The sequence below is a fragment of the Mastomys coucha genome, unplaced genomic scaffold (assembly GCF_008632895.1).
Source record: "Mastomys coucha isolate ucsf_1 unplaced genomic scaffold, UCSF_Mcou_1 pScaffold22, whole genome shotgun sequence".
NCBI classification, from domain to species: domain Eukaryota; kingdom Metazoa; phylum Chordata; class Mammalia; order Rodentia; family Muridae; genus Mastomys; species Mastomys coucha.
In genome coordinates this window covers 248,289,200-248,312,711 of record NW_022196905.1, presented here as the reverse complement: position 1 = coordinate 248,312,711, position 23,512 = coordinate 248,289,200, and the positions used below count along the sequence as shown (strand labels likewise).

Sequence of the window (23,512 nt, the reverse complement as noted above, 5' to 3'; positions counted from 1 at the left end):
AGCCTCTTGATCAAAGAATCCTTGCCTGGCTCACCAAAGGCCACAATCACAGGCTGTGTGAAGGGCAGGAACATAAACTCATTCAACCCTCAGAACCAGCCTCTGCAAGAGCAACAAGTGCTCTCAACAGCTGAGCCATCCCCCATCCTTAAAAACAAGAAAAAAAACCGACCAAACAAACAAACAAACAAAAACCATGCCAACCCTTGTGTTCACACCCCTGCCTTCTGCTTTTATACTTAGCCTCATGCTTCAGAGTAGTTTTGCCCTGCATTTCCAGTGCGCATGCCCCACTGCCTGTTGAACTGTTCAGCACATGAATGTCTCCCACAGCAGGGTGAGCTCCACCTAGCTGGTTCATCCCTGGGGCATTTGGACTTAGGAAACCAAGAGGTTTCATCTGTTGGGGAAATGGAAGCTATGGGTGCTGAGGTTGGTGTCTGTGACAGAAGAGGCTGGGAGAGCAGGTGTTCCTTACTGGAAAGGACAAATAGGGTCAGAGGACCTGTGAAGAGCTGGCTCTGCCTGGTGCTCTAAGAGGAAGGAGAGAGAAGTTTTGGTTTTTAAATGTTTCCCAATGCCAGCTCCCATGGGGAGGAGAAAAGAAGAAAGAAAGGAAGAAAGAAAGAAAGGAAGAAAGAAAGAAAGAAAGAAAGAAAGAAAGAAAGAAAGAAAGAAAGGAAGGAAGGAAGGAAAAAGGAAGGAAGGAAGAGAGAGAGGAAGAAAGAAGGAAAGAAAGAAAGAAGAAAGGGAGGGAGGGAGGAAGGGAGAGAGAAAGGAAGGAAGGAAGGAAGAAAGAAAGAGGAAGAGAGAAAAGAAGGAGGCAGGGAGGCAAGCTGCCTAAGAAGACTCCATTGCAATGTATATTGACTAGTGTAACTATGAAGTCCTAATATGCTTCAGGTTCAGCTTGATCCAGCAGCTTGAATGATGGCACCTAGTACCCCATTTCTTTCAGTCCCTCTATCCTACCTTTTGTAAGAATGGCTTGATCTACTCTCTCTCTTCCATTCACAGCCACTCTAGATTCTTCACTTGGATAACCAAGATGACTGCGGCAATTCCAGACCTCCCAGTTTTGTGCCAACCTGCAAATCAAGATGCAGTCCCTGCAGCTCTGTCCACTTTGGGACTTGATACCTTCCCCAAAGCAATGACTTGGGCTGGTGAGGATAAATGTGCTCTTTAGATGAGACTCCCTGTCACATCTTCAGTTTTTCTACTTGAACTAACATCTTCTTATCATACTCCAGGTCCTGCAAGGTTCACTTCACATGTTACCTCCCCTAAAAACTCATAAGAACTTCCAAGGCTTTACCAGGGCTATCTCCATTTTATCACTGAAGAAATCAGAGCTCAGAGAGTGTAGCCACCTCACCTGGGGCCACACAGCTAGCACCTGACAGTGTTATTGAGTTAAAACAGGACCCAGAGCTCCTGACCCCTGAGTGTTGGCCTTTTGCAGCAGGGGGTCACTTAACAGTCACTGACCTCACCCCATTGCTGCTCTTCCCACAAGTGTCACTATCCTCTGACCAAGGTCCCTTGGGCACAGGGAGATGGGTTTTTTTTGCCCAAAGATCCCAAGCTTTAGACTGGGTTACTCAAAAGTCCTGTTCCCATCTCTGGGTTCCTCTGGACTCTATTCTCATCACCACCTCTAGCCGTTTCCATGGAAACTGCTGGGTTCCTGCATCCCTTTCATCCTCCTTTCTGGGAAGCAAGGCCAGCTCCCTGGCACCCTGATAGCCAGGCCTAACATTATAAAGACCAAAGAAGCAATATCTGAAAGAGGCATTTGCAGGCTGAGGGAGGCCCTGGGATGTGCTCCAAAATAACACCAGGTGCTCTGAGGAACACTGCCAGTCACTGCAGCCCACCATGGGCTGCAAGGTGTTTGTAAGCCCATCTCCAGCATTTCAGAGTTGAATTCTTCACTTCCTGAGGACCTGGGACAGAGCATCATGGGAGAAAAATCTGTTCACCATGCCCCCTTGTGTCAGCGACAGCCCTCAGAGGGGACAGTGGACACTGGGGGATACTATACAGGGCACTGGTAGCCAGGGTCTAGGGAGTATTTTCTAGATATTGCCCAGGAACATGGCATCTGATATACAATAGACCCTGATTCCCAAAGGAGCCAAAAGTGACCTCAACATCCCACCCTGCTAGGCCCAGCTTGGGTATGTTCCCTACAAGCCTTGGTTCCCTTATCTTGAAGGTAAGTCTAAATCTTATATAGAACATCTAAGAGGGTAGATGTGAGGGCCAACAAAGTATGATACGTTACAACCACTGGTGAAGGTGCATATAAACACCAGCATCTACCACCACCACCATCATCATCATCACAGCTGTCATAAAGCTCAGACAGAAGTCCTGGGGGTACAACAAACCTCAGACATTTGAAAATATGTGCAAGTTTCAGTTCACTGAGAAACAAGCAGAGAAGCATCGGTTCTGTATCACTGCTTTAAGATAAACTCATTGGATCTCCCTTGTGCTGACCCTGAACCATCTTCTATCTGACACTGGGTAAGGCAATCTATGCTGCTTCCCAGGCCTCCAAACAGTGCGCGCGTGCACGCATGCACACACACACACACACACACACACACAGTCTTCACATAAGCCTTAACTCTCAGTATGGGACCATGCAGGCTCACAATGCCCCTTTCCACAGCAGCCTCGAGATCTGGAGAGGTTTCCCACCTCAGAATCGCCAGAAAAGAAATCATACCCAGGTAGCCCTTTCACGGTTGGTGGCTTCAGTTGGAGGTTGAGGGCATTTGGGGCAAGCTAAGCAGACAAGAGGAATCTGGCTCCCCTGTTGTCAGGTGTGGGCCAATCTTTCAGAATGTCAAGAAAAGTTCCTATTAGCTCATGTTGATACCAGCATCTACTCTTTCACTTAGCCCTGACCACAAACTTGTAGTTTGGGGTCTTGATAGCAGACCCCAAACTACATCATTTGTGGTCCTTATCTTGACTTTGTCAGACTACTGGGGCTCTCAGAGTCTGAACCAGGGACCAAAGAACACGCACAGGCTGGACCTAGGCCTCCCTGTTCATGTGGGTCTGAACAACTGGAGCAAGGGCTATCCCAAAAGCTGTTGCCTACATGTGGGATATGTTTTTTTAGACTCATAGAGACTTGATGTGCCATGAGTGGGAGATACCCAGGAGGCAGTGAGCAGGATGTAAAGTGAATAAGTAAAATAATAATATTATTATTTGAATAAAAGAAACTATTTTATTATTACCAATATCTTTATTTTTTACTAAGGTTCAAGGAAGTTAAACAATCTGTCCAAGCTTTCCAATTAGTTATTTGGCTTTAAACTCATAGATGTCTCACTCCAAGGCTGTTAGCATCAGGGCCTCCAGAGCCTGTGGCATCATATGGGCAGGTCTCACAGACCTGTTGCCAGGGCAACAGCCACCATATTTCCAGAATCCATGCGCTCACCTCCCACCTTTACCTGCAGCCACTATGTCAGAACGTTCCTCCATATCTTTCTCTCTCCCTCCTCTTTCTGCTACTGCCCCCTCTCTCCCTCTCAATTAAACCTCTTACATGTGGAACTGTCTGGGCCTAGTGTGGAATCTTCTGATGAGACCCGCCTTTCTAACACATCAAAGGGACTTCTAATACCTAAGTGACTTTTGCAGAACTCAGTTTGAGTATAAAGGGGCTTGTTTAGGCCCTTTGGTCCCCCGTGGGGGGCCCCCAGAAACAGACTCTCTCATGCTGCCTCCAAATTAAACAACGGAGACTGTCCCGATGCAATATCTGGGGTCCAAAGTGGTCGGTCCTTTGTAATCATACCCAGAGCCATCTTTGCCCGATTTCAGCAGCCCTGAGAAGGATGAATCAGGCACTGCCTTGGATGTTTACAGATCCAGCAAGCAGCTTCTGCCTGCAGACCCAGGCTGAGGAGGAACCAGAGGCCACTCAGAGGAACCCCAGCAGCAGGCGCCAGAGCCAGGAAGACCGAGGCCCTTGGGCGCATAGGCACTCACAAGCTGGCATTTTGGAAACAGCATCAGTCTCATTTGTCCCTGGACCTCACTGTGGCATTTGGTACCCTTCTAGGAACCAGTAGCGGCTTCAGTGGGGGAGACAGAGAGCTAAGAGTTTGAATCTGGGACCATCCCCAAAGGCTTCAGTATTAGAGGCTTGGCTTCTCGTGGGTCAAGTGTTCAGAGGTGAGGTTGGGGGAAGGGAAAGTGGACGGGTGGTTAGGGCTTTGACTTCGTTTATGGATTAATCCATCGATGGGTCCATAACTGAGTAGACTGGAAGGAGGTGGGACAGTGGGACTAGTTGGGAGGTAACAAGGCACCAGTGTCCGTGAAGGCTGTTGTCCTGTCTGCCTAGGCTTCTTCCTCTCCTTCCAACTCCTCCCTCTTGTCTCACTTCCTGGCCACAACATCAGGAGCCTTCTTTCCCCCACAGGTCCCCCACCATGACATTCTGCCTATGACACCAACCTGGAACAATGAACCAAAATGCCCACAGACTGAAACCTCTAATAAACCTTTTACTCCTTAAACTTGACTCCCTCCTGTATTTGGTCACCTGACAGAAGGCTGACCAGAGCTCCCTCCAATCAAGGATCAAGGAATCCTTGCCAAGCTCACCAGAGAGCACAAGCACTGGCTGCATAAAGGGCAGGAATGCAGACTCAGATAACCTTCAGAACAATCCAAGATGTCAATACCTACACACCCATTTTACAGACTAGGAAAGCCAAGGCACAAACAGGGTATGTAAGCCAAACAACATTGCAGAGGCTTATTGTTTTGTTTGTTTGTTTGTTGTTTGCTTGTTTAGGAACTAGACCCAAGGAGCTTGATTCTAGAGCAATTGTTCTTTAGGACTGACCCTTCTCGCCTTCTCAGAGGCAAGACTCAGGCAAGGGAACTCTAACTTGGTCATTTCTCAGCCCTGGCAGCAAGGAATGCAGGGTTACCGACGCCCCAACAGTTAGCCTTTTGCTGCTTCTTTCCTAATCTGTTGTAAACAACCTTGATGGGCGGCAACACATGAGCAGTTTTGGAACTTGGGCTCTATGCTGCCCTTTGAGGTTAGCTCAGAGCTGCCCTAACCTGACCCTAGGAGACAGCCTGTTCTTCTCCACCCCCACCCCCACCCCCACCCCCACCCCGGGTTCTCCTCTCCCCTAGCGACCTGCTTCAGATTCTCACCTCCTTCTCTTTGCTCTCCCTTCGAAGGCAGCTCAGCTAACACTCATTAGCACATGTTAATGAGGGCCAGTTCACGTCTCTGTCCTTCTTTTTAGGGGTGGGTGCTTGCTGTCGCTCTGAGGGTAAGGTGCTCTGGAGGCTAGCACACATTGCAGACCTTTAGAGTAGGGAGGGTACGGGAGGGAGGCTGGTTCTCTGACTGAGGGAACCGCACGGTGTGTTTGCTGTCTATGGGGTCTTCTGTCTTGTCTAACAGAAGCTCAGCACATCTTTGGGTCAGAGTTTAATGCTATCGACCTATGGGAGTCTCCAGTCTGCTACTACCTGGATAAAGGTCTAAAAGTCCCAGGAGCATGCCCAGGATGTGGCAGATACGGGAGGGAAGGGGGTTACTGAACATGGGAGTAGTTTCTCCATTCCCATTGAATCCTCCCTGCATCGTGCAGATTCCAGTTGTCCACCTACGGTAAAACCTTTGAGAACCCTGCATTCCTGAAATTCTGGTACCCCTCGAGGGAGCACAAGGAAGTGAAGAGTTGGAGGCTCAAATCTTAGCTTTGCTACTTGTTAGTAATGCTATTGCTGCGGCTAGAAATTGGGTGTGTGCAAGATGGATAGGAAGGAAGGAAGGCAGGAGCAGCCTCTCCCCATTTCCAGCTAAAAGCCTGCGGTGTCCCCGGAGGGCACCCAGGAGTCTCATTGAAGACTCTCTCCTGGTCCCCAGGAACCCTGGCAGAGAGGAGCCTCCGCCCGTGCAGCGCCGCGCCCTGCGTGATTCCCGGAGTGTGCGCGCCCCCTTCCGGCGGCCTAACGCGGCGCAGCTCCGGGCTGCATATAAAGGCAGCGTGGCGCGCAGCCCCAGCGCGAGAACCAGAGCCAAGCGGCACCGAGTGACAGCGCTGAGAGGCTTAAGATCTCCGGAGCGGCTCGCCATGGCTGGCCCGCAGCAGCCCCCTTACCTGCACCTGGCCGAGCTGACTGCATCCCAGTTCCTGGAAATCTGGAAGCACTTTGATGCCGACGGTCAGTAAATCTCCCAACTTCTGGGCCCGTTGAACCCCGGGGACCTGAGACTGGCAAAGGGGTCAGGGGCATGGCTCAGTGCGGGCAGGTATGCTTTGCCCCCAAGTGGTTTGTTCTGTGACAGAATCTGCTGGGGTCTTGAGTTCGGGAAACGCCCGGCTGCCCTGGTGACAACTGTCAGTAAGTTTTCCCAATGCAGGGTGCTCAGGAGCCAGGTTGTGAGCAAGTCTGAGCATTCCCAGAGAGGAGGCCTTCCCCTGCCTCCTTCCTCACCTTTCCCTTCAAGCTAACGCCCAGCCTCCAGCCCCATAGCCACAGGTCTCTAAACCTTACTCCCCCTTCATGCTTCTTTCTTCCATCACCAGTTACAGGGGATCGAGAGAGCTGAGCGTCCTGAAGAGAACCTGGGGGAGGGAGCAGATCCCCTAGCCTGGTTGGCCAGGAGCAGGAGTAGAGAATGGATTGGGGGATTTTTTTTTTTTTTTTTTTAACAAATCCAGGCTTTCTTATCTTTTTTTTTTTTTTTAACCCTACCAGTATGTGGGTTTCCCAACTACAGCAGCAGTGGATGTGATGGGGAGGGTGGTCCTGGTATTAGCCTCCAGCCTGCTACCTGGTGATGTAGACTCCTGGATACCCTGAGCTGCTGTCTGTGGACGGGGGTGGTGGGGAGTGGTGTCCCACCCCAGTGACCAACACTTTGCTCTACATGGTCTTGACAATGACCAATCCAAAAAGTAAGGTCCGGGTGAATGGCTTTGGAGGTGGCTCCCAGACCTGGGATTCAAGTGTCTACAGTCTTATCTGATTCAAGTATAACAGAGCACACACACCACCGGTCCCTCACCTCTCCCCTGCCCCCACTTCCAGCTTCTGATATTACCCGAGACTTTTCTATCACTCAAGAAAAGAAAAAGGAAAAAAAAAATTCAATTCACCCTCCAACGCCTGGCTAAGATGAGACACCCAGAATGCACTGGCGTCTCAGACCTGTTGGCAGGGTGGTGGCTCAGGGTGTTTATCCCGGGACTGAGAGGGAGGGGGACAGGAAATTGTCTTATCGGTTAGCAACTCCCTACATTTTCTCCTTCCTCTCTGAATCCCTTTGGTAGGGTATAAAGGTGGGTACACAGTGGTCCTCTGCTCCCCGTGCGCCATAGCAAGGAAAAGGTTAGTGTCTGAGGGTGCCAATGGGTGAAGTTTTGTTTCCTTGGAGCCAACTGAGAAAGCTGGAGGGGGCTGAGGACTAGGTATCTGGATACTGGGGTAGGATAGTGATCTGCCTGAGAACTACTGAAGGTGGTGCCTTAGTTGCTCAATCTGAAAAATGGGGCCAAGGAGAGGCTGTCTTTCCACTTCCCTTCCTCCCTGGATGGAAGGGCTCTGACAGCAGCCTTACGGCTCTCATTACTGCGTTGCACACAGGGCATACTTTGGCCAGTGTGTCTGCACCAGAGACTTGTGAGAGGCAAGGAAAGTTACCAAGCTGTCAAGGTTACACCACTGGCCTCCTGCTAGATGAGTCAGCTCTAAACAGCCGACTCAACGTCTACCTTTCCCTGGGGGCCATCGGTGATCCCCTTAGTCATTATGAAAACCTTATGTTTTGAGTCTGTTCTGAGACACTGACCTTTCTAAAAAAAACAGCTGCACCTCTTTGAGTCCAACCCTGAGGTGCTTCCTGGCAGAGTAGTCCCCTTGTGCAGTTGATGAAGATGACACAGGGCTTGGTTGGTGGTGCTGGCTTCCAACTGGGGCTGGCTTGTGTCCCCATTCAAGTGGACTACTAGGAAGTAGAAAGGGGATTTTTCTAGGACTAGCCCACACAAGATCCTCAGCTCTGCTTTGGAGGTGCTGGGTAATTTCTTTTGATCCCAGAAAGGACCCTTGCACACACCCCCTTAAGGAAATGCCAAAGTGGCCCAGAAGTGAAAGCGATATGGATAGAAAAGGGCATATATAGACAAACTGGAATTCCACCGAGGGACCTAGAAGTAAGCCTGCGCCTGCCTTTCTCTGTACCTCTGTGGCTGGCCCTCACCTTGGCCTCTTGAACACCCCAAGGCTGCAGATGAACCCAGCCCCTCATCACCTGACCCACCCTGGCTCTCTGCCTGAGCTCTTCTCTCTCTTGTCTGTCCTGGCTTCTGTTTGCCAGGACTGCAGGGATCTGTTGTAGGTGGTTTGTTACTCAGTACCTTAAAGACCTCTGGGAGACTCTCCACAGCTCACAGCATCCCTAGAGGAAGCTCACTGGAGCCCAGTTAATCACAGGCACCAGGGAGAGGAGCCACCTCACTCCTGGACTCTTATAAACAAAGGAGACTTTAGAAAAGACCTTGATCCAGTGAGAGGAGGACTGGGGGCTGGGGCTGGGAGTGGTGAGCCTTTCAAGTCAGAAAGAAGAGGTGCTACCCAGCCCTTCCGTCCAAAAAGACTGTTCTCAAAAGGGTCACTAGCAGTGGGGAGGGGGGAGCAGGTATTTGAAAAGTCAGGGGCTGGGCAAGAAAGGGTCAGGGATCTCTCCTAGCCTCCTAGACTACCCAGTTCTTCCTCATAGGTCACTAAGAGTAGGCAGTGGGAGCCACCAGTCTCACTGATGCAATATCAGGACCCAGTGAGGCAGCAGCCAAGCCCCCCTATGCCTTAGTAGGCTCTGATGATTTTCTACATGTCACCTCCATGCTCCGAATGACACAGTATCTGAAGCCATCACTCTGTTGCTTCCTGGTCACTTTGTCAGCAGTTCTTTGACTCTATAAGATCCAAGGGGCTGTCAGGCCTGGTAGTACAGGCCTATACCCAGCAGCTTGGAAAGAGGACTGAAGATTCAAGGACTGCCTGGGTCATAGAATGAGTTTCTGGCCAGCCTGGGCAACTTGGTGAGGCTCTGTCTCAAAATAAAAAGGAAGAAGAGGGCTAGAGATGAAGTTCAGAGATATTCTGTTTATCTTCCATGTAGCAGGGTTTAGGTTCAGTCATCAGCAACACAGTAAGAAGGTGGAGAGAGGGAGACAGAGAGGGAAAGACAGACAGACAGGTGGATGGATGGATGGATGGATAGAGGGAGGGAGGGAGGGAGGGATGGAGGGAGGGAGGGAAGGAAAGAAAGAGGGACCAAGAGAGGTACACACAGACAGAGAGAGAGCAAGAGAGAGGGAGAGGGAGGGGAGGAGAGAGAGGGAGAGAGAGGGAGAGGGAGAGGGAGGGAGAGGGAGAGGGAGAGGGAGAGGGAGAGGGAGAGGGAGAGGGAGAGGGAGAGAGAGAGAGAGAGAGAGAGAGAGAGAGAGAGAGAGAGAGAGATTCAGGTGGCTGAGATATGGATGTCCGAGTCAGAGTTTACATACCATCTCTGTGTAGTTCTGACAGACATTACCAGGCTCCTAGTCCACTGATAACCTGTGAGGAGCCAAGTTGTAGCTCAGCAGAGAAATAGAGGCATTCTTGTCAACCTTCCAGAAACAATTAGAACGCAGAAGATAAAGAGGAGCAAGTAGACATTCTTGGACCAAGAGAGGCAGCACTTGATCCAGGTTTCTATCCAAAATACATAGAAAGGTATACAAACAAGAGAGCCTATTAAAGGAGTTACTTGAAAGTAAACAACAACAACAATGAAAAAGGATTCTAGTCAGTTCCACTGTAGGACAGCACACAGCCATCAAAGCAAGATGGAGTCTATGCAGACATGGGAAAGTGCCACTTAAGCAGATAGCAAAACACAAGGTAAGCTGAGTTTACTATGTAAGAAGGAAAATAATTTTATGAACATTTTTTTCCCCCAGAAGAATATACACCCAGCTCCAGATACGGGGCCCTACTCAGAGTCTTCTGGGCCTTGTCCACTTTCAAATAGCCTTGGTGGGCAAGCTTCTCAAAGTCGTTTACAAGGACTAAGCTTTGTTCCTTAACCATGAGGGGGACTGAGGGGGACTCAGATCCCCCCCACACACACTGAGGGCTTGAGGGGGACTGAGGGGGACTCAGATCCCACACACACACACTGAGGGCTTGAGGGGGACTGAGGGGGACTCAGATCCCCCCACACATGGAGGGCTTGAGGGGGACTGAGGGGAACTCAGACCCCCCCACACACAGAGGGCTTGAGGGGGACTGAGGGGGACTCAGACCCCTCCACACACGGAGGGCTTGAGGGGGACTGAGGGGGACTCAGATCCCCCCACACACGGAGGGCTTGAGGGGGACTGAGGGGGACTCAGACCCCCCCACACACGGAGGGCTTGAGGGGGACTGAGGGGGACTCAGATCCCCCACACACACGGAGGGCTTTGGACATTAATAATAAAAAAGGATCATACACTATCAGGGAGGGCACTGCCAGGATCATCATCTCCCCCTAACCCAGTGGTTCTAACTGGGGGTCCTGCAAACAACATACCACTGGGGAGCCAGAACCAGGTACCCAGGCAGGCCTTCCAGAGTCCTGCACATTGCTAGCTCTATTTCTAGTAGAGGGAAGAGGGGTGGTGGGTGAGGCCCTGAGTTCCATACTTAGCAACACACACACACAAACACAGGCACAGGTGCACATACCACACACCACACCACACCATACCACACACACACACCACACCATATCACACACACATACACGTACCACAACATATCACACACCACACACAAACACACACCACACACACCACACATACACACACCACACACATAAACACATTCCATATGTACCACTCACACACTACTCACCATACATATATACCTCGTACCACACATTACACACACAGGCATACGTGCACATGCCACACATACATGCCACACACACACACACACGCTACACCACACCACACACCATACATATATACCCCATACTGCACATCACACACACATACACACCACACCCCTCACACACACACACACACATACCACAATACACCATATATCACAAGCCACACATATATATCCCATACCACATATTATGCACACTACACACACACCACATACCACACACACACCACACTCATAAACACATACCACACACACACACACAGAGACCACACACACAAGCAGCACACACATATGCCTGCTTACACAGGCACACGAGTGCACACACACACTAAATGACAGGTCATGGGACCTTAAACGAAAGTCTTATGAAATTAAGAGTACAAGACACAGTAGGTGCTACGTGTTACACTACTTATTGTGTGTGTGAGGGGGTGTGGTGCATGGTGTGTGTGTACGCGCGCGTGTGTGCGCGCGCGTGCGTGCGCGCGCGTGCGTGCACACGCACACATGCTATGTATTGCACGTTGACTACTATGCCCGCAGTTCACACAGAACCACTATCACAAGCCCATCATAGGCTCAGAGACCACAGGGGGCTGTGGAGATGTCTCCACGTAAAGCATGAGGACCTGAGTTTGATCCTCAGAAACCACAGGTAAACATAAATCAGGGAGTGTTGATATACACTTGCAATCCCAAGGTGGTGAGAGAAAGGTGGGTCCCTGCAGCTCACTGGCCTACTGCAGGTCATCGAGAGACCCTGTCTAAAAGAAAAAACAACACCACCACCAGAAAGATGGATGCCACCTGAGGAGTGACACCTGAGGCTGACCTCTGACTTCAGCAGCACACATACACTGGGTCTCAGTTCATTACAGTCAGTGGGGTCTAGGTCTAGAAGCAAGGTGTTATATGCTTGAAGATGGCTTTCTTCTAATCCTGTAGTGAAGCCCTGTAGACATTTTGGCCCCAGCTTGGCATCAGTTTTAAAGGCTTTCTGGGAAAGCCTCCTAGCTCATGTGGGGTGGCTCCTAGAAACTGCCTGCTCCCCCTAGTCTCCTTCACCCCTACACTGATTATCTCACTAACGCTCCCCTTTGGTGTGGGGTGTACACGGTCTATGTACTATGAGCCGTGTAGTCTCTGGGTAGCCATCATCTCACCTCTTGGACTGTGATTGCACCAGCCAGAAGTGGGGAAGCTAGGTCTATGAAGAGCGGCAGGGGGTGGGGTGGGGGGCTCTCTGGAGAGGCAGCCATGGGGCAGGACTGAGGTATTGTGTTTGTACTAACAAGATACTTCAGCTTGCCCTTGCCCGGGCAGCCAGCAACCCAGGTGTTCTATGTCCCTCCCTTGCTTATTCTCACTCCAGACACAGGTGCTTTTACTAGCTAAGGCCTTTGGGGAGGTTGCTGGGGCTCAGGAGACCCCTCAGGGAAATCTTCCCCAATTCCCACAGAGCCAGAATTAATAGAGCAGGCACTAGACTCTTCAAGAACAGAGCCTCTGCAGCACCCGCCCGGCCGCCTGGCATCTCTCCTGGCGGATTGCATCAGATGCTCTCCTGTGCCCAGCCAGCCCCATCTGGACCCTCAGGCTCTGGCCTCCTCCCCTCCTCTTTGGCTCTCTGCAGTCTTACCTCTCTCCCTCAATCTGCCCCTTCCTTCTGGCCTCCATAGGCCTGGGACTCAGCCCAGTGTCAGGCTGCCAGCTGTCCACAGGTTCGGGGGACCCAGCCCAGCTCCTGAGCCCTATTCCAGAAGTAGCAGATTAAAACAGCAGTTTCCAAATGTTCTTCCATGAGCTGCCAATCTGGGGCATTTTCAAACCCTGGAGCCGCTAGGAGAGAGGTGTGGGGAGCGTATATATATATATGTGATGGATAGAGAAATCCAGACAAGTAGAGATAAGACAGGCTTTATCCCTAGGATGAGCAAAAGGAAATCATGATCTCTGTTAGCCACGCAATGGAAACACCCAACCCCCACAAGGCCTCTTTTCCAGGGTAGGATTATAACATCAATGTGTTTGTGTGGCAGAAACCTAAGGAGAACAGGGAAGAAATGGAAGGTCTTTAGAACTGGCCAATGCCTGCTATGCAAAGTACCACAAACGCTAACGAGCTTCCTGAGTACACCGATGCTGCCACCACAGGAATCGAGAGAACACCCGAGGTGTGGTTAGACAGATCCACGGCCACCACACTCTGAGAGATCCAGAAAGTTGAGGGAGGGGCCTAAGATTCTGCCCTTTAGGGAGGTCAGGGTTAGGAATTAAGCCTAATATCTCACACATGCTTTGTAAGCACACCACCACTGAGATGGAGTCTGCATTTTTTTTTCTCCTTCTGGTTTTTTTCGAGACATGGATTCTGCATTTTTAACCAGCTCCCTGGTTGCCACGGTCCACATACCACGCAGGAACAACCAGCTCTTCTGTGGTACTCTAAAGTTACTTTTTACTTTAACAAGATCCCCAGGTGATGGTTATACACCTTCCTGTTTGAGACGTACTGCCAGCCTTGGGAGCAGGGAAGACACGCGCACCTCATCAATTAAGTCAGAGAGCCTGGCGTGGGGCGCAGGCAACAGCACTGCTGTTTAGCTTCCCAAGGTTCTGGTTGGGAACCAGCACTCTAAAGAGACCAGAAGTTGTCAGAAACCCTTAGGGTTGAAGAGGTGAGGGAGTGAAAAATGATGCTCTATTTATAGGAGATGTTACCTTCTGCAGAACGCTTCCAAAACGTTACTTTGAATGGCTCTCCTGATGACTTATCGAGTAGAAAGGGTTTAAGTAGTTTTGCTCACTTGAGAAAAACAGGAGCCCAGAGGAACTGGCTTGTTCTAGAGCAAGGGACAGTCGTGAAACTGGTGGCACAGCCCCTCCTCCTTGGGTACCTTTTGCCTGCTCACCTCAGAAAATCTGTACATTCAAACCTCAGGGAGGAACAAGTGAACCTTTCTGGGGTACAGAATCCTTCAGTCAAGAGTTTCCAATCCTCTGGGCTCAGATTAATGATAATGAAACGCTATCTGTCCTTAGCTTTGGGGTACACGGTGGTGAAATACGGAAGCAAAAGCAGGCTCAGGAGGGATGCGAGGCCCCCAGCTCCCGCTCAGCCCCCTCCCCTTAATATTCATGGTTTGAAGGAGGTTAGGAATGATGGTTACTATGGTAACCACATCTTTTATAAATGCCCATCCACAAGAGATTTACTTGGTGCCCCCCCACACCTCCCCGAACTGTAACAAGGTCACAGAAAAAGCAAACCACTTGCCCAGTGCTTAAATCTTCCTAGAAGGATGTTGGCCAACTGCTGCTGTACCCCAGCCTGGCAGGAAAGGTCGGATGATGCCTGGTGGATGCCTAAATGATGCCTGGGTGTGGCCTTGGAGGGAACTCCTGTTCCTTCAGTGGTGAAAGCCTTCTCCTGGGCCCGTGTGTCCACTCCCTATTTCTCACTCTCCACCTTCAATAGCCTGTCTGGCCTTTTCAATGTCTGGTCACATGCTTTTGGACCACTCTGTGATTTGTAGGAACAGGGCCATGTCTACAGCCTGGAGCGGTTGTTCCCTTTGAAACAAAAGCTCATTGCATGGAGCTAAATTATCTTCTTTCATTCAGGAAGACACATGGGGATTCTGATCATGCCCACATGGGTGTGTGTGGGAACCCCCATTCTGCTCGATGTATCTAAGAAGAAGGCTTCTTTGCACAAAGCCACTATCTCAGTTCCTGGTCCCTTCTCCCAGCCTCTAAGTTTATTCTTTCTTCTCTTTCTTCTTCCCATTGCCTGAGGCTGTTCACTGAGGCCTTTCTTGCCCATCCTTCCAAAGGTTCTTGGGGGGGGGGGGAACACCTCTATTTTCATTACACCATCATTTAGCAGTCCAAGGCCAAAGTGTTCCTAACATGGGGCTGGAGGCAGAAACCATGGTGGTAATGACCAGTGCCTGTAACAATGGCATTGTTGAGGCTTGTGTGGGTCAGCACTGCAAGTTTATTTTCCTCCAGTTGCATCTCTCCAGTGGTCACAGGAGGAGGAACTATCATTGGTCTCATTTTACAGTTGAGGAAACTGAGGTTTAGAGAGGTGATGCTCATAGTCTGGGTGTCCCAGGAGGAGAAACAGTGTCCATCCCTAGATAAGCAGGGCTGGTAACTTTACCAACACCCTACACAGCGAGTAGAGGGATAGAGAAATGACAGACCATCACCGGCCATGTGAAGTGGGTCTGTCGGGGAGGGCTTTTGGTAAGGGATGCTATGCAGAGCTGAGTGCATGCAGTTCCTCCTCGTGTGGCTGCCTCTTCTTCCCATCATTTACTGTCTGACACGCTCAGGAAACACACACTCCTCCACACACCCAACCTCAGCTCCTGCCCCCAGCCCCAGTGGCCTCTATATCGTGGACTGTGATTCATCCTCATAGGTCCATCTTTAAGTTCCCTCCCTCAGCTCTAACTCCACTCACCCTAGCCTTGGGATTCTGGAAGCTGAAGACGGGCTCAGAGCTGAGCTCTGCTTCCCTGCCTACCTTTGTAAAGCCTCCTACAGGAAGAGGGTGAGGACCAAGGCTTTGCACTTGCCCATAGTCAAGGGGCATTTACATCTAAGTCATGGGATAATTGTCAGGTCAGAGAGATAGCACTGGGCACCAACTCAGAGGATCGTCAACAACACCTCTGTTTCTTTGCCTAGAAAGCTCCTGATCACCCCACCTCACCCCAGCTGGCCTCACAGAGCAACAAGCCCCACCTCCTTGTGAATTTCCAACCCTTCCGAAGTACTCTTTAGAATATCCTAGAAGAAAAGGCAATTGCCTCCTCCCAGAGGGGCCCAGTAATCACCTTTTCTTTGCAGACAAAAATAAATGCATAGTTCATCTCATGCAATTTTCTCTGTACGATATTTATTGGAGCATCTTCCCCAGGAGGGATGGCCTCCAAGGTTATTTATTTGGGACTTAAGACCTCAGGGGCACTAGGAAGAGAGGTTGGAAAGATCCTCCCACCCCCATGTGATCCATAGAGGCCAAGGCAAATGCTTCTGTGCGGTTCTTTTGTTAAGTCTGCAATTCCATATGCCCTTGAAGAAAGGGACCACTTTCTTAACAATTCAGGTTGGATCTCCTTGATGGGGACCTTGCTCCCCTGCTATTGATCAAATTAGGAACTTGATGTTAGTGATTGGCTAACATTGCTCTACAAGGAAATCATCTGGGAGCCTTAAAAAAGAAAAAATTAAGATGTTGACTTCACAGTCCAAGCTATTGATATCAGGATATCTAGTGATGAGAGCCAGACACTCATATTTTTTAATGATCCTCAAGAGATCCCAATATGCAGTAAATCCTAGAACCACTGCCTTAGCCCTGCCTGAATTTCTCCCGTAAATGCTAGCACAGACCAGTGACCTTGGCCATAGACTCATCTCAGCACTAGTGTCTGGACCATTCAGGCTCCAGTTGTAAGAACCTATATGACTTCTTACTCATGTGATCTTCAGACAAGTCAAGCTTTGTCCTTCAGACCTGGTTACAATCACTGCACTTTCCCATCATGTACACAGACTGTGTGGTTTATATAGAGAAAACTCCCACCTCGAAGCTGGAGCGACAACTGCACAAGCATAAAGATCCAAGTTTGATTCCCAGATTCTGTGTCAAAGCCAGATGTGGTTGTACACACCTGTACATCCAGAACTTGTGGGGAAAGACAGGCAGATCTCTAAACTCATGATAATCTAGCCAAAATAATTAGATCCAGGTTCAGTGAGAGAATAAGGCAGAAAATGATAGAGAGGTATGCAACATTGACCCTTGTCTTCATATGTGCACACATGGGTGCACACAACCTGTGCATCCATGTTCTCTCTCTCTCTCTCTCTCTCTCTCTCTCTCTCTCTCTCTCTCTTTCTCTCTCTCTCCAAAAGCCTCATGTCAGCCATATGGCTATAATCTTACCATCTCGGAGGCAGAAGCAGTAGGATCCTAAGTTTGAGACCAGGCTGGGCTATATGGTAAGACGTTGTCTCAAATAACAACAAGCAAAACTATTTAACTATAATAAGCCACTCTGCAGATGAGATGGGTTGAATTATTTTTGTCTCATGGATCCCTTCTACATTTTTTTCTTGGGACTGCCATAGCAAAGTACCACAGATTGGGTAACCTAACACAATAGAAATAAATGCCTTTCTAGTTCTTGAGGCTAGAACTTTGAAATCAAGATGTGTGTGTGTGTGTGTGTGTGTGTATGTGTGTGTGTGTGTGTGTACATGTGCTCATGCATACACTATAGGCTTTGGGGGAGAAACTGTTGTGTGCCTCCGCTTCTAGGGGCAGCAGCAATCTACAATACTCTCTAGCTTGGAAATGTGTTGCTCTAATTGTTGCCTCTGACTCCTCTATGCTTTGACGTCTGTCATGACTACTGACATCTATAAAAACCTTACTTCCAAATAGAGTCACACTCTAGGGCTCCACATGGTTGTTGAGAGAACACTCTCCAACTCTATACACCTGCTCAGGCTCAGAAACACAACTTCTCCCCTAGTCCCAGGCCTACTACCTGCTGACAAATCCTGAAGCAGACAATGCTTCCCGTGGGACCTCCAGCACGCAGCACTTGCTCAGGAACCACAGCCATCTCTGCCAGCCGACCAGATGTCTGTTCCTCCAGGGTTCTGCAGCTGCTGGCTGGGTACTCCAAGGATGCTCATTATTAATCTTGAGCACATGCCTGCAAGTGCTCTGGGGACAAGGACCCATACTTAACATGATTGGCCAAGACACCTGTTTACAGACTGGTGGGAGGAAAGTTCTCCAGAGGTGGTGACTTCCTAGTCTTACTATTCAGCTCTAAGGTTAACTCTGTTGTTTTCTTTATTTTCATCTATCGTTACAGGAAATGGGTACATTGAAGGTAAAGAGCTAGAAAACTTCTTCCAAGAGCTGGAGAAGGCAAGGAAAGGTTCTGGCATGGTAAGCCTGTGCTCCACCTCTGCGTTTGGGGTTTTCTGTCATCTTGACCTGTCTAGTCTTGAGAATGGTCTGTCCCAAGGTATGTCTAGAGAACTGGGGTCTCTCCAATCTTGGTACTAAAGAGTCTTTCATTTGTAAGGATATTAAAAAAAAAAGCCAGGTTCTCTCTCTAAGAGCACCTAATTTAAACATCCTTGGATGCCTTCAAGAGATAACCATCATGAAAGCCAAGAGTTTATGAATGCCACAAACTACTCAGGTATGTGTTTATGTGTGCATGAATATTTTTTCCTGAGAACACGGGCCAGAATCACAAGGGTTTATAATTCAAGATGGGGTTCTCAGAGGACCCCAAATGCCTGTAAGTGTCCCAGCCTCAGCACTGTTGACATCTGAGGCTGAATAGTTTTTGTTATGGGGGATGTCTTTATGTTATAGTGTGTTCTCCAACATGCTTGCATCTGCCCATGAGATAGCCAAGTCATGGGCATCAGAAATGACCCAAGTCGGGTGTGATGGTGCAAACCTTTAATCCCAACACTTGAGAGGCAGAGGCAGGCAGATCTCTGTGAGTCTGACACGAATATGGTCTACTTTGTGAGTCCCAGGATAGTCAGGGCTACAGAGTGAGACCCTGTCAAAACAAACAAACACACCACTAAAAAAAATATGTCCCAGACATAATCAAATGTCCCCTGGTGGAGAATGGGGAACAGACCCAATATTCCAGACCAACAAAGGCTGGCCTCTCTGTAAGGACACAGAGGAAAACTGGGTACCCCTTAGAAGCACCCCCTGAGCCCTGACCATCCTGTTGGTCTGGAAGAGTCATGACCTTTGAACTATACAAAGTGACTCCAGATCATGGCCTAGTCCTTAATGACAGGAATATTATTATTTCCTCTAGTACCAACCTGTTGAGTTTGCTAAAGCATTCTGGGAGAGGCATGCAACATACTGAAAATCTAAAGTGACCAGAGCTGGTTTATTGTGTCCTGTGTCTAGTCTGGAATATATGGGGCCCACTCCCCCTGCTACTTGCTCCCCTGGCTCCTTTGAGGGTCTTCCTTGTCTCTTGCTTCCCACCCACTGTCTCATCCACTCACTACCTACTAGTAAATCTTCTGAGCTAGCTCTGTTCTTAAGAGAAATCAGTTAAGTATGAGCTCCTGGCTCTCTGCTCAGCAAAGTACCCCAGTGAGAAACATGCAGAAGCCATGGGTATAAGAGAACTGGCCGTAGTGTGTGGATGCGTTTGCCAACAGATCTCTCACCAGCCCTCATTACTAGGATGATATGAGACCAGGATACAGAAATCCCAGCTTTTAAAATGGACTCTGGAATCATGAGCTACACAGAAGAATGTGTTTGATTCAGAGTTTCAAATCTAACCATTCATCCTCTTAGTCATTCTCTCCCTCAGCTGGCACGAGGGTGACTGACAAGTCTGTCCACAGAAATCCCAATTGCTGTCATCTAGGAAAGGTTCCCAGACCATCTGTCATGTGGGTTTTGGGTGTGGGAGCTAGGCTTTTAATCTCTAACTGTATTTACCTGGGTGAACTTGAAGAAAGTCACTGCATCTTGGAGCCCATTTACCTGTGAGATGCAGGGATGACTTGCCCACTGAGAACTGTAGCAAACCTCTGTTAGGTAACCCACATTTATGATAAGTAGTTGGCATCAAACCTTGTGTATTTGTAAATACAGATAAATAGAGACTGACAAAGATTGGTACATTGAGATCAAATTCAAAGGTCAAAGGTGATATAGAGAAATCCAGAAGAAGCTCTCAGAATTTGTAGAATTTCACTTGGGTCAATCCCAAGAAGAGTGAAACCTCAGTGGAAGGACACCAGGCAGGAAGCAGAATAGTAGATGTTCATGGGGATGGGAGAGGGGCTGCAGCATTGACTGAGGATAAGAAAGAGTTCCTTGGTGCAGGTGACAACTCAGCCATACCCTAAACCGGGAAAAGGTTCCAGACCATCAAGAGACCACTATGTTTAAGTTGAGGGATAACAGGCTAAAGGGACTCTTAATAAATAATCTATGTTTCTATGCTTAGAATAGTTAAGTGGGGGGTTTAAGTCGCCCCTTGGCTGTGTGGTTCCTTCACATTCTCTCTAGTGTGACATCAGATAAGAGGACTGCAGAATTGCAAGCGTGTCTGTGAAGAGGCGAATGAGTGATTCGTTTTGTATTGGTGAAAACGGTCGGAACCTATTGTGGAGTGGTGGGTGGAGCTGGGTTGTGCTAAAAGCTGTAACTCACATTGGAGTGGTGGGAATAAGGTGGGACCCCTCGTGGAGCTGTGGATCGACCCATCTCAAACGTCAAAGGATGCATCTAATCACATGGTACAGAACATGCCCGGGTGTTCTGTGTCCTCTTGATAATCATGTGACTCTGATCTAAAGCAGAGATTGACGATCGGAGCACAGGCGCCACACGTTTCTGAGCCATGTTTAGGACACAAAATGATACTCAATGAGATCCTCAACACTACATAACATGGCAGCAAGATCAGCCTCCTTTCTCTGTCCACAGATGTCCAAGAGTGACAATTTTGGAGAGAAGATGAAGGAGTTCATGCAGAAGTATGATAAGAACTCAGATGGGAAAATTGAGATGGCAGAGGTGAGAGCCAGGGGGCGTGGTGGCTGAGGGGGGCGTGGCTGAGAAGAGCTAGGGGGCGTGGCTGAGAAGAGCTGGGGGCGTGGCTGAGGAGAGCCAGGGGGCCCAGCTGAGGCTGTAGTCCTTGTGTCCATCTCCACTTCCCAGGCTCAGGTACAGCATGAAGCATCTCTACCTGAGTACCTAAGCCAACCAAACCGACTGAGTAGGGGCTTTCTCTGTGTGTCACCCAAGGAAAGAGTAAGCAACAAACAATGGTCTAGAGTCTGCTCCCTAAATGCTTTCAGGATCCAACAGTTGCTGCAAATGTGTGATAAGCCAAGCTTAGGACGGTGGGAAGACTAGTTAATAGGAGTATGCATACCTCTCCTAAATACATCCAAAAATGAAACTTAGTATATATTGTATGTAGATAATTTACATGCATGACATACAGTCCATGTAATTTCTATATGCCTACATATACCTACATGCTCACCCAGGTATATATACTCAAGACTTATACATAAATATGTAAGTCAGCTGTGATCATCAGTTTGTTACCTGTGGTTGAGAGTCCAGGAATGATAGGAGTAGCCCATAAACCAGGGCCTTGATCTCCTGGGATATATTGGTTCAAATTCTACAACAGAGCAGAAGCAGCTCTAGAAATGAAGCTTGAGACAGTGTCCAGGAGTTGTGGCATGCTACGGAGATCAGAGAGGAAGAGAGGATTGTTTGCAAAGTGCAGAGAGAAGGGTATGCTTGGAGTCCATCTCTGCCTTGGCCTTTCTCCAGCAGAACTCTGTGTTTCACCTGGAGGCCCACATTAGTAAGTCATTGGGTACATTCTGCTCTGCCCAAGAATTGAGGGAGCCATAGACCTTCCCCAGTAGGGCTGCTCTAGTTTAGCTGAGAGTAGTTTGCCTGCAGGAGGTGGGGAAGGGGGATGGGGGGTGAATTGTATCCAGCTGGCAGTTGCCCTTCAGGCCACTGAGGAATGGCACCACAAATCAACTTAAAAGATGGCACGATACAACGCGTCCATGTTGTAAATCTCAGGGTCATCTTCTTTAATTAGATACAACCTGTAAGATGTATTTCAGGGTTTTTGGACCGAGGTGTCTCTGCTTACAACTCTTCAACACTGCCACTGTAACAGGGGAGCAGATACTGGAAATGAGCCCCAACGCACCTTGGGTCCTGTGTGGCACTTGGCTGTGGTTTACTTATTCCTTGTTTAAGTCAAGAGACACTACTGAGTCAAGAGACACTACTAAAGAACGAGGCCATGGTGAAGGTGGCTTTGCCACTCTTTTCCCGGCTCTGACTCCTGCTTTAAAAAACAAAAACACCCCCCCCCCAAAAAAAAAGACAAAAATAAAACACCACCACCACCACCACACCAACAACACACCATTGTCTTCCTCCATCTTGTAGCCAGAGGACTGGTAACACTTCAGACATCCCATCTAGAAGCAGCTATGTTCGTTTGCAGAGTGCGCCCCTCTTTAAATGCAAGCAAATTTTCCCTACAATCCACAGTAGCCCGCCTCTCACATGTCATTGGCCAACCTGAGTCACATGCCTACTCCAAAGCCAATCGCTGGTGAGGGGAATGGGCTTGTCTCATTTGAGGGAGGAGTTGATTAAACTCATTAGGATTGCCTTAGCCCAGGGATTCTGGGAGAGAAGCGAGGGGGTGCAAAGCAGTTCGATGGGTTGCCGGAAGTGCAGGATGCGTGGTGGGTATTTGCAATTTTTGAGAATGAAGTTGTTGAAGTCTTCATTTGCAACCAATAAAGCAGCGTCCCAAATGGTAAAGGCTCCCCTTTCCCGGGAATAGAGCACATCATCCGAGGCATCTCACTTCTTAGAACCTCCTACCCCTTTGAAGGGCTGCCAGCCTCTGTGCTTAAGGAAAGAGATGAAATAGAGCACAATGCGATTTCCATACCACTTTCGGCTGGCCATTTTCCATCCTTCCTGTGGGAGCCTCCTGCTCTCACACTGATGTGGTTTTCTGTGTTTCCCAGCTGGCGCAGATCCTGCCGACCGAAGAGAATTTCCTTTTGTGCTTCAGGCAGCACGTGGGCTCCAGCGCTGAGTTTATGGAGGTGAGACTTCGCTCTACACGTGGAGGCCTACCTTCATCCTGTATTTAGAGAAGGCCTGCCCTAACACCCGCAAAGAGTCCCTGGGAGATGCTAGACCCTAAGGGGCTGTACTACTTGGAATGTGGTCTGTGTAGCAGAGGTATCACCTGGATCCCTGTAGACTCTCTGCCACAGTGAATCAGGATTCAGGCCTCCACAAGGTCCCCTGGTTGGAAAGAACCAGTTTCCAAGCTGAAAGACTTATTCTTTTTAGTGCAGTTTGCCCAAAAATCAGATATGGGTTTAATTTTAAGGCGATGTAAAGGATTTTCTCCGGTTTTTCTGAGATGGCAAAACTCTACAAGTCAGTAATTGACGTGCTAATTTCATCCTTAGTTCTTTTGCCTGTGTCAAAGAAAAGTGGTATATCCCAATAAGTGTTTTATTGATTGATTGATTGTCTATAGAAAATGGATGTGGGCTGAAGATGTGGCTCAATGATGGAATGCTTGTCCAGCATGTACACGGCCCTGGGTTCTCTTCCTAACACAGAAGGAAATGCAGGAAGAGGAGAGGGGAGGAAGGAAGAGGAAAGAGGAGGGAAAGGAAGGAAACAAAGATAAAAGAGAGGGGAGAAGGAAGAGACGACTGTGCCTACCCCTTCCTTCCTTGTAGAGATGCAGAGAGTGGTCCTGACTCCATCTCTTGTCTGGGAATGGGATGCATATAGCTTTCAAGAGTCAGGGATGCTTCAAAGAAGCAAAGTCCCTCTCCCCCCTCCCCTCCCCTCCCTTTCCCCCTCCCCCTCCCCTCCCCTCCC

The 23,512-nt window shown here is 49.0% G+C and overlaps 1 protein-coding gene and 1 long non-coding RNA gene across 4 annotated transcripts in view; both read left to right on the top strand.

The window, feature by feature from the left end:
- LOC116070173 overlaps positions 1-1,195 on the top strand; it is a 44,245-nt gene extending 43,050 nt beyond the window's left edge. For both annotated transcript variants that reach the window (XR_004110297.1, XR_004110299.1), the window contains one exon: positions 1,018-1,195. This is a non-coding gene — a long non-coding RNA (uncharacterized LOC116070173). The remainder of the gene's footprint in view (positions 1-1,017) is intronic.
- Positions 1,196-6,067: 4,872 nt separating this feature from the next.
- Positions 6,068-23,512, top strand: part of Calb2 (calbindin 2) — a 26,901-nt gene continuing 9,456 nt past the window's right edge. For both annotated transcript variants that reach the window (XM_031341420.1, XM_031341419.1), the window contains exons 1-4: positions 6,068-6,234; positions 17,904-17,980; positions 20,531-20,620; positions 22,633-22,713. In XM_031341420.1, coding sequence (XP_031197280.1) covers positions 6,144-6,234; positions 17,904-17,980; positions 20,531-20,620; positions 22,633-22,713 — 339 coding nt within the window. In that variant the 5' untranslated portion in view covers positions 6,068-6,143. The remainder of the gene's footprint in view (positions 6,235-17,903; positions 17,981-20,530; positions 20,621-22,632; positions 22,714-23,512) is intronic.